At 38.3% G+C, this 17,345-nt stretch overlaps 3 protein-coding genes across 5 annotated transcripts; 2 read left to right on the top strand and 1 right to left on the bottom strand.

Moving 5' to 3' along the window:
* On the top strand, window positions 1,444-2,563 carry LOC18775232 (steroid 5-alpha-reductase DET2). Its single transcript, XM_007208495.2, has one exon. The coding sequence runs from the start codon at window positions 1,575-1,577 to the stop codon at window positions 2,352-2,354; it is 780 nt and encodes a 259-aa protein (XP_007208557.1). The 5' UTR covers window positions 1,444-1,574; the 3' UTR covers window positions 2,355-2,563.
* LOC18773276 (acetyl-coenzyme A carboxylase carboxyl transferase subunit alpha, chloroplastic) lies at window positions 3,210-8,628 on the bottom strand. 2 transcript variants are annotated; one of them, XM_007208288.2, is made up of 12 exons: window positions 8,277-8,628; window positions 7,506-7,912; window positions 7,336-7,410; window positions 7,101-7,208; window positions 6,777-6,937; window positions 6,554-6,668; window positions 6,310-6,464; window positions 5,944-5,995; window positions 5,798-5,866; window positions 5,151-5,228; window positions 3,925-5,077; window positions 3,210-3,655 (listed from the first exon to the last, which is right to left on the bottom strand). In XM_007208288.2, exons 2-11 carry the CDS (start codon window positions 7,830-7,832, stop codon window positions 3,926-3,928), a joined length of 2,292 nt encoding a protein of 763 aa, XP_007208350.1. In that variant the 5' UTR covers window positions 7,833-7,912; window positions 8,277-8,628; the 3' UTR covers window positions 3,210-3,655; window position 3,925. The 2 variants fall into 2 exon arrangements, with proteins under 2 accessions (XP_007208350.1, XP_020420853.1); XM_020565264.1 differs by lacking the exon at window positions 3,210-3,655 and having other exon boundaries at window positions 3,696-5,077; window positions 8,277-8,529.
* On the top strand, window positions 9,652-12,182 carry LOC18775494 (OTU domain-containing protein At3g57810). 2 transcript variants are annotated; one of them, XM_020566516.1, is made up of 8 exons: window positions 9,652-9,781; window positions 9,872-10,025; window positions 10,144-10,225; window positions 10,334-10,397; window positions 10,743-10,848; window positions 10,950-11,004; window positions 11,482-11,535; window positions 11,801-12,182. In XM_020566516.1, the coding sequence occupies exons 1-8, from the start codon at window positions 9,760-9,762 to the stop codon at window positions 11,942-11,944; spliced, it is 681 nt and encodes a 226-aa protein (XP_020422105.1). In that variant the 5' UTR covers window positions 9,652-9,759; the 3' UTR covers window positions 11,945-12,182. The 2 variants fall into 2 exon arrangements, with proteins under 2 accessions (XP_020422105.1, XP_007206361.2); XM_007206299.2 differs by having other exon boundaries at window positions 10,138-10,225.

Genomic DNA, 17,345 nt, shown 5'->3' with positions numbered 1-17,345 from the left:
AAATGATATAAAGAAGAAGGTGCCCTTCTCATTTGCCTTATCTTCATCACCATGCTAACATACAATTTAATCCAATCACAATCTTAAATGAGTTATGCTAGGATTATTCGGGGGTGAGTACATCATGCTATCTCAACTATCGATGAATATAGTGAGCGACTAAAGCTAACATATTCCAAACCTCAATTGCCGGTCCAATTTGCAACAATCACAATGTTTTTATATTGAATAAGGAAGTTAATCGAAGATACAAATGAAAAGGACATTGACTTCAAGTTAACTGTTATACGTGGAGAAAGTTAAGTATAATCATAAAGAGCTTGTAATTAAAATAATTTAAAGTGCAACCGCTCGTTCTCCAATACACCGATGTCGTTTTGGTTGTTGTTCACACCAAGGTCATTGTGGAAAGAGATTACAAAGTGGGGTGCACATGCATACACATCTGATTGTTTTTGGATAGGAGATTTCACCAGATAGTGTCCTGATAATTTGATGTTGAAACGTACTGAATAAGATGCCCTTTGCCATTCAAGATTCGGCTGAAATTGTCCATCAGTGTCCAAAGATGAGAAAGTTTTGCATCGTTTGTCACATTGGGTTGTCACTTCAGAAGTCTCACACCAGTATTTATATCCATGGATGAAAATGGCCATAGATGGATCAAAGACTCTAATAAATTTCGGGTACTACTGTATTGCTAAACTGGGCAACTGTTGAACCAAAATGCACATTTGAATTCTGATATGGCCTGATAAGACACTGTGACAGAGGTCTGGAAAAGAAAAGAAAAGAAAAAGTGGTTACAGAACAGTGGAAGAAATAGTTTATAGTAGTTATGGAAGAATCAAATTTTATTTATAACGGATAGCAATCATGTTTGCTTTGGGGTTCAGAAACTATAATAATAATCATGAAATAAAGATATATCTAAAGGCCTATCTATTAAAAATGAAAAAATGAAAAGATATATCTAAAGGGCACTGTCAAAGGAATAAAACAAATATGAAGTATGTAACATCTGCATCACTTTAATGTCAATATATTATACTCTATCTTAATAAAGGAAGGCCGGTGGGGGTTGGAACTTGGACTCAAATGACAACAAAACTTATAAACTAAAAAAATATTCTTTTTCAATTATTGAGAGGAGGAGAGATTCGAACTTCAGACCTCTTTCAACAGAGAGAAGAAAAGTGCCATTAAATCTAGAGTGAGTTAGTTGTAAACTATTTTTACAAATTGATGGACCTCTTTGGCTGTCAGGACCCATGTTTACACAACTCCACCAGCTGACCCACCCCATATTGGGTTTGAGCCCAAAACCCAAAAAAGGTAAGCAGACCCACAAGAAGGGCCACAACCAATTAGTTTGATTTGATGTACTTAGGAAAATCATTATTGTTTGATAATCACAATGTGTATACCAAATGAACGACAAAAATTAACCTCAAAATTAGCACAAAATCCGATCTTAACCAACCCAATTTGCCTTTTCCCAAAAATATATATATATATATATCATTCATAAATTTTGTCATTTCATCAAACACTTTCACACACTCTCCTCTGATATGGCCTCAGATCAGAACTTCTTCCACAACTGCCTCCTCAGCCTCTACCTCATAGCACCGCCAACCTACATCTCCCTCAGGTTCCTCCAGGCCCCCTATGGCAAGCACCGCCGCCCAGGTTGGGGCCCCACCATGTCCCCTCCCTTGGCCTGGTTCCTCATGGAAAGCCCAACTCTTTGGCTCACCCTCCTCCTCTTCCCCTCCGGCCTCCACTCTTCCAACCCAAAAGCCCTTTTTCTCATCGTACCCTTTCTCTTCCACTACTTCCACCGCACCTTCCTCTACCCGCTCCGCCTCTGCCGGAATACCACCAATCCCAAAACATCAGGCGGTTTTCCGGTGAGCGTGGCGCTCATGGCATTTGGGTTCAATCTGTTGAATGCCTACTTGCAGGCCAGATGGGTTTCTCAGTACAAAGATTATGAGGCTGATGGGTGGTTTTGGTGGAGATTCTGTGTTGGGTTGGTGGTGTTTGGTTATGGCATGGCTGTGAATATCTGGTCTGATAGGGTCTTGGTGGGATTGAAGAAAGAGGGGAAGGGGTACAAGGTGCCAAAAGGGGGTTGGTTTGAGTTGGTGAGCTGCCCAAACTACTATGGGGAGATAGTGGAGTGGTTGGGATGGGCAGTGATGACGTGGTCCTGGGCTGGGCTAGGGTTTTTCCTCTACACGTGTGCCAACTTGGTGCCCAGGGCACGTGCGAACCATAAGTGGTATTTGGAGAAATTTGGGGAGGATTATCCCAGGGGCAGAAAAGCTGTCATCCCCTTCTTGTATTGAAAGGATTGAGGTAGGAGCATACATTTTGTTTCTGGTTATTATTGTTGTTATTTTTGGTACCCATGTTTAATTAAAGCATTTTGCAAGGGATTCAGTTCAAGTGATTACGAGTAGTTACTCCTGTGTTTGAATTCTCTCTACAAATATCGCTTGTATAAAATTTTAAAAAAAAAACATTTCAGACATAATTAAACTTTTGATGTTGTGGACCTTGTGAGTGTTGAATTATGCTTTTTGGCACGGATGCTTAATACTAACATCACTTCATTGATTTTCCCATGAAGAAGATTTTGGGGGACCAAACTATGAACATGGTAAAGTTTGTCGGTTGGTTAAAGGGCAAAGTTAGGCTCCTTTTGGGTTACTACATGGTTTTTGCTTGAAGAGGGTGTTTACAAATGTGGTTCCATTTGCAAGATGTCTCTGACAAGAGGGGTGTGATTTCGTATCTTCAGCTGCCTTTTTGTTTCTAAAGAATGATGTTAAAAAGTCAACAGTAAAATGGGGCATGATGGGTTTTAACTTTTAAGTTCAGATTATTCACGATCAAGCAATTTTACCCATTAATGCCAAAGCTGCGGACAGGCCAACTGGTTCCTCAGTAAAACAAAGCTGGTACTTATAAGCAATGTTCGGCAAGAATTTAAAAACACTGCAACCATGCTTCGAAACCAGATCAAAGTCTCAAGAACAGTCATCAATTTCGCTATGGCCGGCAGCATAAGCACAAATCGCGTAGCGAAATTCTTGTGCAGAACCGAACAACAAAAAGTATAAGTCTACTCTGTTTTTTAATCAGGAGCAAATTTTACTCGGCATGTTAAAAAGGGGCCAAATAATCTGATCAGTACTGACTGAGGCCTTTGCAACTCATCGTATTGCCTTAATGATAAAACAATGGGGGTTAAGAGGAAATAAGTATTGAAAACAATTTATTTGCATCCCCACACAAGCTATACAAAGTGATCCGAATCTATAAAAAGAGCAACTGAAATTGTTGGGAGTCTATATATAAAAAGAAAAATGCACTCAACCAAAAAATAAAGTAAAATCAAATAAATTATAGATACCTAGATATATTAAAAAGTTCAAGCAGTAAATGATGGAGCTAAAATGTATCTCCTCCTTGTTCTTCGTAGATGCAAAACTTGTACGCTACCGCAAGATGTCAAAGGATGCTAACAGGCAGTAGCAACAGCTTTGGGTTTCCCTGTTTGTCCATTTTTTGACAATCACTTCTATCTGTTTTGAACAATCATCTCTCCAGCACCATATCCGCAAAAGGCAGAGTAAAAGAGGTACTGCAGATAAGCATAAGCTAATGAGTTTAAAACGAAATGCTGGCCCAATAAAGAACTTGCAGAACTACAACTGAAAAACTGATTTTACAATATAATCCACTCAGTTGTGGTCATGCATTTTACAATTAAATTTTGTTCTTTCATAATTCAGACAGGCAAACTACCAAACGACAAGCAAAAGGGAAAATGTAGTGTGCCACTCCCATTAAAGAAAGGAGGAATAGGGAGGGAGAGGACAATCATTATAATATAGGATAGGACTAACTCACATTAACCGAAGGTGCGATTTGCACCCACTACTCTAGACTCATCAAAAGAGAATGAATCTGCATTTGGATTTTCCGTCTTCAAACTTCCATCCAATCCTCCAGAAGATTCAATGGTCTTGGAAACCTCGGCCTTCAGCTTCTCATGCTTCTCTTTTAAATTTGAAGATTCCACAGCTGCTGCTATGCTTTGTCTGATTTGTTGCTCCAAGGCCACAATTTTGTTTTTGGCTGCTATATCAGGTGTCTTCCCTGCCTTAGCAACCTCCAACTTCAGCAGCTCAATCTTGTCCTTCAGGTCGGATGAATTGATAACATTTTCAATCCTGTCATTAATTTCTTCGTTCAATTCTTCTATCTTGGTTTTAACTTCTGACGGCAAAGTCTGCTCAACCGGCTTTGATTTTAACTCAACATCCAAACCCAAGGACTTGAGAACATCAATAAATTCAAACTCTAATTCTTTCCTTAATTCCACAATTTTCCCCTTCAGGTTATCATCCAAATCATTAAAGTTAGACACCCCAGAATTTTCAACCTCAGCCTTAAGTGCCTCAACTTTCTCCTTAACATCTTCACGATCCATGATATCACTGAATTTCTTGTTAACTTCCTGCTTCAGTTTTGCAGCCTTCTTGTTCTTCTCTGCAAGGTCATATGCTTTTGATAATTCCTTCAACATGTCAAGTTTATATTTTAGGTCTTCATAATTAGGAGCTGAGGCCAACCCCTGGTTAAATTCCTCCCTGAGTTTTTCAAGCTTTTCTTTTAGAGCTGGATGCAAGAGTTGGTTCTGTGCATTTACTTTTGAAAATTCCTCACGCAATGTTGCAAACCTGTCTTTCAAGCCTAGGGCTTTAACTGCCTCTGAAAATTCAGTATCCACTTCCTTTCTCAGTTTTTCTATCGTCTCAGTCAGAGGCAACATTGGAGGTTCATTAGAGGATTCTTTGGCTTTCAAAATTTGTTGTTTCACCTTTTCAACCTCACCCTCCAAATCCAAAACTGGAGTCTTTACATTAATGGGCTCATCTTTCTTCTTCATGTTCTTTTTCTTCTTTGGATCTATAGGAATTCCTTCTTGAAACCCACCAATGTTCCGGAACTTCATCATGCGATGCTTTAACAGTGCTTCTGTGTCCAACTTGTGAAGCTCCTGAACAAAACAAGAGACATAAATTAGGAAATGATACTGTAAATTTAGTTTTTGTAGAAGAAAAGGCACTTACATCCATTTCTTTGTTAATTGCATTTTTTATCTGTTGAGAGGTCCATGAGGGATCTGCATGTGCGCCACCAAGCGGCTCCTGTTAAAGGTCAGAAAAAAAAAATTGAAATTTTAGATGCCACATCAGCAAAACTGAGTAATGACTACAAGAAAAAATTTCATAAATCAGACAACCATCTTTCTTGGTATATCATGGGTGAGCTAGGAAGTAAAGGAAAAAACATTAAATTTGAGTAAATGGATCTGCATGTGGTTCCGGTTAAAGGTAAGAATAAATAAATTTTTTTTATTTTTATACCACATTAAAACAAAAAAATAATTCATAGAAAACAATGACCCCTTCTGACATATCAATGTTTCCAAAGACAGTGATGAGTTTAGATGAAGAAACAAAGGAATATTACACATTAAAACAAGAACTTTTTTCATAGAAAACAATGACCACTTCTGACATATCAATGTTTCCAATGACAGTGATGAGTTTGAATAAGAAATATTACAAAACCCACCCCATAGGGTGCTGCAGAAGTTTTTGAAATAACAGTGTTATCAAGCTCCCATGTTCTTCCTAATAACTGAATGCTTATAAAAAAACAAATAAAAAGATAGAAAGAAAGAAAGCCGAAACAAAAGGATTGCGATACATACAGGGATGATGCCATCTGCAATTTGCAGCTTGCACAACTCAGTTGCAGTAATCTTCAGCTTTTCAGCTGCCTGCAGAGATCATGAAGCTTTCAATAGGCTATAATCAACAAACCAATTAAAGATGAGCAATAGAATGTCATATAAACCTTTGGAGAAGCTTTGGCACTCTTCCACAAGATTGCTGCACATGCTTCTGGACTGAATACAACAAGAACAGAGACAAATCCCAGAGAGAAACAATAAGTTAATTTGATGCTTACATGTAACATAAATATAAGACTCAATATTTCGGAACTAATGACGAGAAAAAATGGGATTAATCCGGATATATGGCCTACAGTCCTTCCAGGCAATTGACCCCTTTAGAGTTGAATTTTGCAAAGCCAACTATATCTAGTACACCACCACTTGAGAATCATCTTGTCACTCAAAAATGAAGAAAGGAACAAGCAAATTTCCATTTTACAACTTCCCTAAGAGATGCAATCAGAGAAAAGCAAAACCCAAATTACCTGGCAACATAGAAAACTGCATTTTCAAGCATTAATAACTTATTAGCACAGCCAATGGCAAGGGCACCACCAGAGCCACCTTCCCCAATGACAATAGAGACAATTGGTACCTTCAGGCCAAACATAGTCCGCAAGTTGTGAGCTATGGCTTCACCCTGGATGTTTGAAACGCAAACAAATTAGATGACCCAGCAGAAAATCTAAAAGAGATTCATGTGAAATTTACAGTAGAGCTATCACATACTTGGCCCAGTTCCTCGGATTTAAGGTCTGCATATGCACCCGGGGTATCAATGAAAGTAACAATGGGGAACCCATGGTGATCTGCATAGTACATCATGCGCATAGCCTTCCGATAACTGCATGAATATAAGTGTCCAATATTAAGTTTTGGAAGGCATATTAAGTTGGACACAAAAGATAATCTTATATCTTATTACTATAATGCACAAGTTCATTTGGCATACCCATGGGGAGTAGGCATCCCGAAATTACGCTGAATGTTCTCCTTCGTATTTCTACCTTTCTGGTGACCCATGAACATATATCTTCTACCATCTATAGTTCCTATACCAGTGACAATAGCAGGATCGTCATACCCTGCCCGGTCTCCATGAAGCTCTACAAACTGTACAAGTTAAAAACAATGAAAAAAGTTACAATGCAATTATTTCCAGCACTTGCAAACCCACTAACTGACTCATTTTTTCCCAAAAAAATAAAAATAAAAATAAAAATTTAAGGATAGACAATATGCAAAAAATCCATAAGTGAAGTAATGAGTATCAAACCTTATCAGTAATGTTAAAGACATGATCAAGGAAAGTTGGCCTGTTAGGATGTCGTGCAATATTCACACGTTGTATAGGAGTCAGATTCGTATATAAATCCTTTAAAGCCTGAAATCAAAAGATATACATCAACAGAGAACTTCAGAACCAGAAACTAGTTTATTTATGTACCAAAATCTGTACATTAGTTACTGATTTTCTAACTCAACAAAAGCCAGGCATTTATTCATCAAACCTGGTTGTATTTATTCTCCAACAAAATAATTTGATCACTGAAGTCCAGCCCAGTTTCATTTGCCATCTTCCGCACCTGTGATCAATAAGTATCTCGTTAAACTAAAGCCAAAAATCATGACAAATTCTAAAATAATCCAATACATCTTCAAATCAGCACAGAAGGTTTACATCAATGATCTTCTTTTCGATATCAACAAGTGGCTTCTCAAATGGCAAAGTAACCGGCTTGGGCTTTTCTTTCAGCGGCTTGAAATGCGAGAGATGAGTGAGCACTCCTCCTTTAACATTGGGATCGGGATCCTCAGGCCAAGGGTACTCGTGCTTCTTCACCTTCCTAAGCTTGGCGACGACAGCAAGGTTCCTCCTCATGCCCAATCGTACCTTCCCTAGGGCTCTTAGAGGAACTCCACTGACGCCATTACTGGAACTCCGAAAAAGATCGGAAGCAGAGCTTGTTCCAGTGAACGCCAATGAAGAATGAGATATCGAAGCCATTCTCCAAACCTCTCCAAATTATACACTAGCCTCGCCAATCAGATCTCTAATTCTCAAGTACAGCTCCAGAACTTGTGAATCTGGAAAAAAATTACCAATTAGATTATCAGAGCAATTTTCTAAACTAAGCTTCTAATTAGCTCCCACCCCCCGCCAAAAAAAAATCCAAATAAAAGCTAAAGCAATCGAACTACTTGAGCTGATTTCCTATGATTCTAAAAGCAAAAAACCAAACTTCTCCTCCCAAATCCCAATCTTTCCTCCATTTCCTGGTAACCAAGCAGAAAAAGAAGAATCCAAAGCAAAGCAAAGCAGAGATTGAACATGCATGAAACAAAAACCTAATTTCAGTGTTCCAGTACAGAAATGAACAGATTCTTTCTTCTAGAGCAACTGAAATGAAATGAGAAATGGAAGAGATGAAATTTTCTCGGGAAAATTTACCGGAAAGCAGTGGAGAGAGGAGGAGCTGAGATCACGCAGAGAGAAGGATCTGAGAGGCGCTTTGATAGAGAATGGAGGCGGAGAGAGATGATGTGAGTGTTATTATCGGACAATGCGAGAGAGACAGAGAGAAATGGCTGGAGCTGGAGCTTCGTGGAGATCGTCAAGGAGAGGCACGCAGTTTTGGGGTTTTCTTAAGAGCGTGTTGGGCGATACTTCTTATGACTTTACGAGTTAGTACTGAGTTGACTCATATGAGGGACCTGGCTGAGCCTTTATTATATATCAAGAATTTATATAAATAAATAGCCAGCATTTTTCGGTTTGGCCGTTGCATGTGTGGAAATTCAAGACTCGCAAGACAAAGGCATAGAGCCATAGGCCTTTTGGTTCTTCGTCGAGGCACGTGAGTGTGTGGCTCTTGCGCACGTGACTTGGGCTCGATGCCTTCGATGTTCCCTCTCCTAGGGCTCCACTCCTCTTATTAAACTAATTATCTCCTTAATCCAATAAATCATTTATGTGAGTGGACGGTACAATGCGGTACATGAATGAATCAATGCTAAATTGAATCAACCCACACGTAGATAGTTTTCAATTGTAAATGCATCAACAGTTGATAGTCATTTATATTAACTTTAGTCATTTTATTATTATAATTTTTAGTGGATAATGAATTTGATAGCGCAACATGGCTCAATGCCATAAAAAAAAAAATAGGGCAATAATGTTGGTGTATATTGTGCCGGCACCTCAAAATTAGTAGGAAAATTTGGGGTGACGTGGAGTGGAAATTCTTATGCTTGTTTGGTTAGGTGGTTGGTTGGTAGGAGGTGCCATGGACCATGGAGTGCCACTCCTCCTCGCTCATTTACAATTGAGTGAAAAATTGATCGAATTCACAACAAATTACAAATAGTCATAGTTTTGAATTTTCACCTATCAACATCCGGGTCTACACATCATTTTCCAAAGCCCATTATTTTTTAATTGATTTCAAGAACAAAATCGTATTATGATAGATTTTAGTTATAAATCTCCCATTTTTACAGTGATACTGTAATGAGGAGTTACAGTGAGATGTTATAATATGAGAATCCTTAGTAGCCATCCGTTAATGAACTTCTCAACATCGGACGGCTGGATTGAATTCCTCACCCCTGGTTATAGAAGTTCCCCCTCTTTAAGCAAAAATCAAATTCTAGACCAGAAAAAAAAAAAATCCAATTAGTTTCGTCCAGCCCAGTATACAAATTCTCTCCAAGGATGGGCTAGGCTGACAGGAATGAATACCCGCGCTGACGAAATTTAAAAGCCTAGGCCCAGCCCAAGGCACCCAAACTAAATGACAAACGGTCTCATCTCAAACGGCGTCGTTCCCATCGCCACCCAATACGACTGCGTTTTTAATTGCGCGCATTTGCTTTATCCGGTGTTGGCCTCCACGTTCAATCCACGGTCGTCGTCCCACAGCAGCTCTTCCATGGCGGACAAACGTTCAAATGGTAATAATCTCACACTTCTGTGCAACTTCACCGCCCTCACTTCCGTTCTCTGAATATATTCATTCTCATATGCATTGTTTGGTACGCCAGAGATTGTCCTTGAGCAGCTGAAGAATGGAATTGCTCAGTTCGAGCTCGTCTCCTCCCCCGTTCTCTCAATTTCATCTTCGAATTCTCAGGTGAACCCAACGGCGTTGTTCGGAGACTACAGCCACCGGTTCTTTGCTAGAATTGGACCGTCACTGTAAATTTCCTACTGTATTCTTTAAGATTCACCGATTTTTAATTTTCAAGTTAATTTTTTATTGATTTCATAACTTTGAAACCCTAAAGCACGGACCATTGTGTTGTGGCAGAAGCAGAGGATCATCGGCCACGAAAAAAGTTGAACGCTATTCGGTTCAGAAAGTTACTGGCGACGGACGTTGTCTATTTCGTGCACTGGTATTTGAGAATTGTACATCTAATTTTTGTTCAGACTTAAAAACTAGTGAATTGAGCTCTGTCTCTGTCTCTGTCTCTCTCTGTCTCACAGTTTCAAATCTTAATCAGGTCAAAGGAATGGCCTTCAATAAAGGATTTTCTCTTAGCCCAAGGGAGGAGAAAAATGATGCAGGTATGCTGGGTTTGCATAAATGTTCTTATTTGTCAATGTGGATTTCAATAATGTTTAATTGATTGAAATCATGGAAGGCATGGTTGTATTTCTTTCATTCTATGATATCTAATTCTGAATGTATCTATAAATTTGTGGCTTGGGTCACTTTCTGTTAAGCATGATGTCGTTCTGTATAATTTCTGTGGTAATGTGACCAAGAGTCCCATTAGCTTTATTGCACTGGTGTTATAGGTTTAGGTTGGATTAATGTTTGGTTTTCATAACCTCTTTTTGGATTTCGCATTTCCTTATTACTTTTGGAGGCAATTTAGAATGACTAAATAAATTACTGTGAAAACATAGACGAACTACGGATGGCTGTGAAAGAGATTATATGTGAAGATGAGGAAGAGCGTCCCAAGTATGAAGCGGCTCTGGTGGCAATTACTGTTGACGAATCCTTAAACCGGTAGACCTCTATATTTTTATCAATTTTGGTGTTCAAGTGTTTTAGCATGTCCTTATGATGGAAATCAATCTAATAATACATCTGTAAATGTCATTCCATAGTTACTGCCAGCGCATCACAAGACCTGATTTCTGGGGAGGAGAGTCGGAGCTGCTGGTCAGTACTCTTGATCTTCTAGTTCAGTTCTAACATTTTGTGACGTTTTGTTTCATATCATTAGTATCATCGGATTGTCAACTGTAGATATTACCAATCATTTAGACATGATTTTTGGTTAGGTGGTATCTTAAGTTAAGTAATTATTGTATGGGATTATTGTATGGGAAATTTATACTTTAAGTGGAGGGCTATCGTTTCTCCAGTATGAGATTATCCATATGGCGGCGGGAGTTGGTATTTTAAACCCAGCATACTGCCGAAGAAGATCTTATAATTACTATGGTAATTAGACTGCGAACATGAAATGCTATTTTTAGTCTATTAGAATAGAAAAAAGGTACAGTTTCACATATTTGTTGTTGTAATCCGTTTTCTCACAGTTGTTAATGCTCTTTCTTGTGTGTGTGTGTGTGTGTGTGTGTGTGTGTGTGTGTGTATGTGTGGTTGTGTGACCTCTGACCTTCAATACTGCAGGTGCTGTCAAAGTTGTGTGGGCAGCCAATCACTGTTTACATACCAGAGCATGAGGTATATTTTTCACTGAAAAGCCTATCTCTTTTTTATGCCAATGCATCTTCTTTAGTTTGGGAGATAGTTTGGGAGATACTCAAACCTGACCTAAGAAGAGCTCCAGATTATGGACTTGTCTAGCTGTTAGAGAATCTCCCCTCATTAATTTTTGTTCCACCTAATAAACTAGCATAGTTTAAAGGTGGAGATTGTTAGAGTTGCACGTTTTTCCTAGTTATGTTTTATACTTTCAGTTGTGATCTGTTGGTTGAATTGGTTGCAGCATACAAATGGTGGGAGGAGTTCTGGTTTCATTCCCATTGCAGAATACGGAACCGAGTTTGGTAAAGGTTCTAGAAACAGAAAACCCAGGAAGGTTGTAAGGCTCTTGTACAGTGGCAGCAACCACTATGATCTGCTTGTATGAGGAGAAACATAGAGAGAGAGAGAGAGAGAGAGAGAGAGAGAGAGAGAGAGAGAAGAACCTGGAGATGCATTTTGTTCTTGTATTCAAGAAAGATTTTAGAATTCAATAGAATGGTAGTGTACTTTTGTTGTAATTTTGAAGCATTTTCCTTTTCTTTTATTTTAAAAACCGAGTTGTGTTATAAAACCAAAGAATTGAGGAGAGAATTTAGGAGCAGAGAATTGTTGTTCTCTCTTCAGTATTATCTGTATGTGTTTACAAAGGAAGGGTGTGAACCCTTTTGTAGGCAAAGCCTCTTCCAATTGGAGGTGGGCTCCACCTTATTATTTACAACACTCCCCCTTGGAGACCACAAATGATATGGAATATGCCTCGTTAAAAACCTTGCCAGTAAAAACCCAATGGGACAAAAACTGGTCAAAGGGAAAAAGAGTACATAATCATGTGTAACATAAAATTCTGTGTATATTGACACGCGTGTGACACTGCCTCGTTATAACCTTGCCAGGAAAAACCCAATGGGATAAAAACCTGGACGAAGGAAAAAGAGTACAGTGTTTGAAGGTCTTTATTGATAGCACGCTCCCCCTGATGCTTGGCAAAATATCTTTAAGTCATACTGTTGATCACCTTTCTGAATATCGGAGTTGACACTGCTTCTGTGAGTCAATCTTGAGCGACACTGCCTCGTTAAAACCTTACCAGGAAAAACCCAGTGGGATAAAAACCTGGATGAAGGAAAAAGAGTACAGTGTGTGAAGGTCTTTATTAATACCATGCTCCCCCTGAAAACTTCATGACTAGCTTTTTCCTGTAAGCGACCATAGAGATTTCCAGAGTCCGCATATCTAATAACACTTGGGCTATTTGTAAGTTCACGCAAAAATATGTCTGTATATGGTGTTATGCTGAAATAGCATCAAATATGCCTCACATCATCCCAAAATGATGGTGATGGAGTTGAGCTCCATCTGAAAAATACAATGTACGGTCCAATATACTTCCGGAAAAACATTTAAGTGCCCAACGGATAATCCTCAAAAAATACTTCAATACTTTCTTAGTATAAGCAAGAATCTCGTTGGCATAATGCTCGATCTTTAAGTCGAGACAAATATTTCTTGAACTCTTCAGAAGCTTTGCAAACACAATATAATCAATGTACTCACTGAGGCAATTTATGCATATTAATATTGAGTACAGATTTTGTGCTTCAAGCACATGTCCTTTAGGGACTTGCTGTATGCAATTTCAATCCTCTCAAAGGATTTTGTTTAAAAGGGATTAAACTTTATGACACATAAATAGCTTTAACCCTGCTATTTATACATCTTTAGGGAATCACTTCTGGTGATATGCTCCGTGCATTTAATAACCCTTAAAGATAATATGTTGGTCTCCGTAATTATGGAGTAAGGGGGCACAATTGAAACTGTAAATATGGAGAAAACCCAACATTCCTTGTTTCTGCCAGAAACATTGTGTCATACAAAGTAGGTATATTCCCTTTTATTCTGAACACCCAAGTATAACTTTCAGTATTAACATCTTTTGGGGTTCGTACTGTGGGTTTGTTCTTTCACGTTCATTCTCATCTATAATGGAATTGCCTCATTCTATTTTGGCCAATGATATTGTCGATATTTAATAATTGAACGTGGTTCCAATCAACACAGCCCATTGATGATTTGAGTAGCTACTCCAAAACCAAACATTGTCATTCATCAATTCATGATCCCATCATTCTCATGTGCATGCGCATGCATCAATTATAAGCGTTTATTTGCCTTTGGGTACCCAAGCCACTTCAGGGGGCTTTTATGATGTGAGAATGTGGATTATAACCTCCAATGGAGCGTTATTTTGCAGTAGGGCGTGGATAATCTTTATTTAGGGAGTTGGACCATTTAGAACCCATATATCTGTCATGCTGCAGGCATGCCACAGATTAATACATACATGTCAATTAATTTCTGGGACTTTAACCCATACAATTTGCTGCGCATTAGGCGTGCACAATATCAATATTGACATGTCAAAGGATTGTCCTTTCGGGACTTCAATCCACATCATTTGCTACGCAACAGGCGTGCATCATATTGATCACTGCTATACCCATATTCTGTTCTTATGGGACTTTAATCTGTGCAGTGTATTATCAATGTATCTAACTTGCAATCTGTAAAATTTGCATTAATAATTCATGGATACATACAAGCCATTCTTTTGGAACAGACTTATCTCCCCATTTGGTTACCTTTCAAGATAAAATATCAAATAAGTATATAAGCATATAATAACACAAATATTGCTTACATCCTTAGGTGGGAGAAACTTTTCTCAAGTATCATTCAAGCTCGTATCGGCCCAGTAAATATAATGTAGCGCTTGATGATCTAGTTATATCCTGCAAGAGCAAAATCACAACTCTTTTTTCTGTCAAAAACAAATAACCCTCAGAGTTAGGATCACTTCATGGATTCTTTCTTCATATTTTCATTCTAAAGAAATAAAATCTCTTATGAACAGAGAGTTACAAAAAGAGAAAAAATGCAAAAAAAATTGTGATATTGATTGCAAGAGAAGGTAAGCAATCAGGGAGGAAGCTGGTGGGAGCAGACAACAAGCTTAGCAATCAAGGAAGGAAGCTGGTGGGAGCAAACAACAAGCTCTCATTTCTTCTAGTCTAGAAGAACTTCCGGAGATTAGAGCATAAGGTTGCCTTCACAGTTCCCTGATGTGGCGGAAACGTGATCAGGGATAGTCTCGCTTCCTGAATGGATGATCAGAGATAGTCTTGCTTCTCGGGCATATTGAGTGCTCACTGATAAGAAAAACAAGTAGATATCGCATCACTAGGTATGGAGAAAACTGGATGTCTTCTGCAAAGAAAATTTCGTTAGTAACACATTTATACACAAATAAGAGGAATAGGTAGAACCGGTGAATTTCAAATTAACCATAAGAAAATTGCGAGATTCTCGGGGTGTTTTTGAAAAAATAGCTCCGTGAAATCCGCAAAGCAAGATCGGCTTTTGACGAAAATAATACTTTGAAAACGCCGAAAGTGCCGACAAACATTAATGGAGGCCACGTGAAGTTTTGGAATCTGGGAAAGAAAAAGAGAATATGGGGATCCGAAAAGATATTGGGATCCTGAAAAACTGTAGCCATATTTCCTCCTATAGATATTGCCTTTGCAAAACTTGATTGGAGCAACTGCGTTTCAACTTAACTTCCTTCATTTTCTGAAACTTTAGTTTTCTTAAGACTTTCTTCGAAACCTTCTTAAAAATGGCTTCCTCTTCTTCCTGCCCAAATTATTTCAATTTAAATGATACTCCCACAACAACCAGTGACGCCAAAGTTTGGCGTCCATCCTTTGTATCCCAAAATCGTCATCTCACAGTTAATGATTCTGTGATGATGAATGATGCTACTGCTGTCATAGTAGCTAGGAATTTTATTACTCCAATGGATGAAATGCTGTTAACAGGGAGGTCTGAGGAAGAGGCTATTGATGACTCAATGGCTTTTAGCATTCAGAGTGCTGCTTCTGTTTCTAACATGGCTGATCGTTTGCGTGCTAGAGCAAACGAGGTTGAGAGGGTAACAACTGAAAATTCGTCTCTCCAAAGAATGCTTCATGAGTCTCAACAGGAGGTTGAGAAACTTAAATGAGAGAATAATGCCTTGTTGAAACTGGTGAGTTCGTACTCTGTTGATACACTGAGAAGGCTAGACATGCTGCAAGTCTCCAATGAAAGAATTTTGGGAGACCACGAGAGGCTCACGGCTAAGCTTAAGAGGCGTCGTCCTCTTCCTTCAGAGGCTTCCAGAACATAATGTAATTTTATAGATTTTACAGGGTCTGCACCTTCATTGCAGGTGGAAAAAATCTATCTGTTGTATGTTCCTGTTATAATAATTGCGCACATTCTTAAACTTGCACCTGTGGTTTTTACGTCTTTTCAAAATGACGGTTTGGAACTTTGTGCCTTATAGGTTCAAATAACCACATTGACTCTCCCAAATTTCATATTTCAACGTATGGGAGTCCGGAACTTTTGGCCTGGGCTAAACACAAACTCAGAATTTATTCGCCCTTTTCAAATGGACATGAAATATGAATTGAGTAAAAGCTACGATAATATCGCAATATAGTAGTGAAGAGCATTAACTACTATATACCCACAACCTCAAATTCGGGATTTCTCATATATTTGAATCCATGTGCTTCTGGCCCAGATATATCAAAATATGTGGGGAGCCTCAATTCATCATTTGAGGTTTATATTGATATTATCCATTTCACGGTGTATTCTTAACAATCGGAATTCACAAAATATAACAGAATCGAACTTTATTAAATTCATCATTTTCTTATACCAAAGAAATATGTGGCATACCACAATTTGCAATAATACCTCAAGGGTTGTTCATTTAATTGTTGGAACTTCAGGTTCTCAACACTATTAGATTTTGAACCTCAAGCCAAAATCACATGTTCTCATGGTATGGACATTTTTACAATTTTCTATACATATTTCTGGACTTCAAGCCCTTACATAATTGTCCATATCTTGAGGAACTTCTGGCATCTCATTTAATTGCTCATCCATTTTTGAATAGTGACAGTTTACCCAAAATGGTAAATATTTATGCATACATCACTATTCATGTATACGACACTATTTATGTGTATAGTACATTTACCAATACAGTTATCATCCATGTGTACGGCGTTATGAACCAATACGGTACTGTTACATCATGAAGGAACCCCAGGTCCTTATTTACATGTCAGGGATCAAGGACCCTCAAGTCCAATCACATGTTTACAAATATAGTACCGGAGAGACTGCCAACTCTCATATTAACATCATCATAATGGATCTTCAAGTCCTGATGTAATTGTATGATGAGGATCAAGGAACTTCTGGACCTGATTTGCATACTGTAAAAACTCATCATACAACACAATTAATCTATAAAATAAATTGCTGGTAAATAAATTACTGGTATGGACGATAAACCCGCACCATACTTTAAATAAATGTAAATGTGCGGTAAAATAAATTCATAAATTAAATTGCTTGCTGTATGGACGTTAATCCTGCACCATACCTTAAATAAAATTAAATGTGCGGTAAATTAAATTCATAAAGTAAACGTGCTTGTATGGGCACTAATTCTGCTCCATACTTTGAAATAAAAGTAAAGGCATGGGCGATAAACTCGCGCCACCCTTTTAAATAAATACTGTCGTATGGGTAATAAACCTACACCATACAGTAAATAATGTACAGTAAAGTAATTTCATAAAGTATGAGGGTCAATTCCACATCATACTTTAAGTAAAAGTAAATTTGCGATAAAGTAAAGGTGCTTGTATGGGCAC

The sequence above is a fragment of the Prunus persica genome, chromosome G6 (assembly GCF_000346465.2).
Source record: "Prunus persica cultivar Lovell chromosome G6, Prunus_persica_NCBIv2, whole genome shotgun sequence".
NCBI lineage: Eukaryota > Viridiplantae > Streptophyta > Magnoliopsida > Rosales > Rosaceae > Prunus > Prunus persica.
The sequence above is the reverse complement of the archived record's forward strand: the minus strand, read 5'-3'. Positions and strand labels throughout refer to the sequence as shown.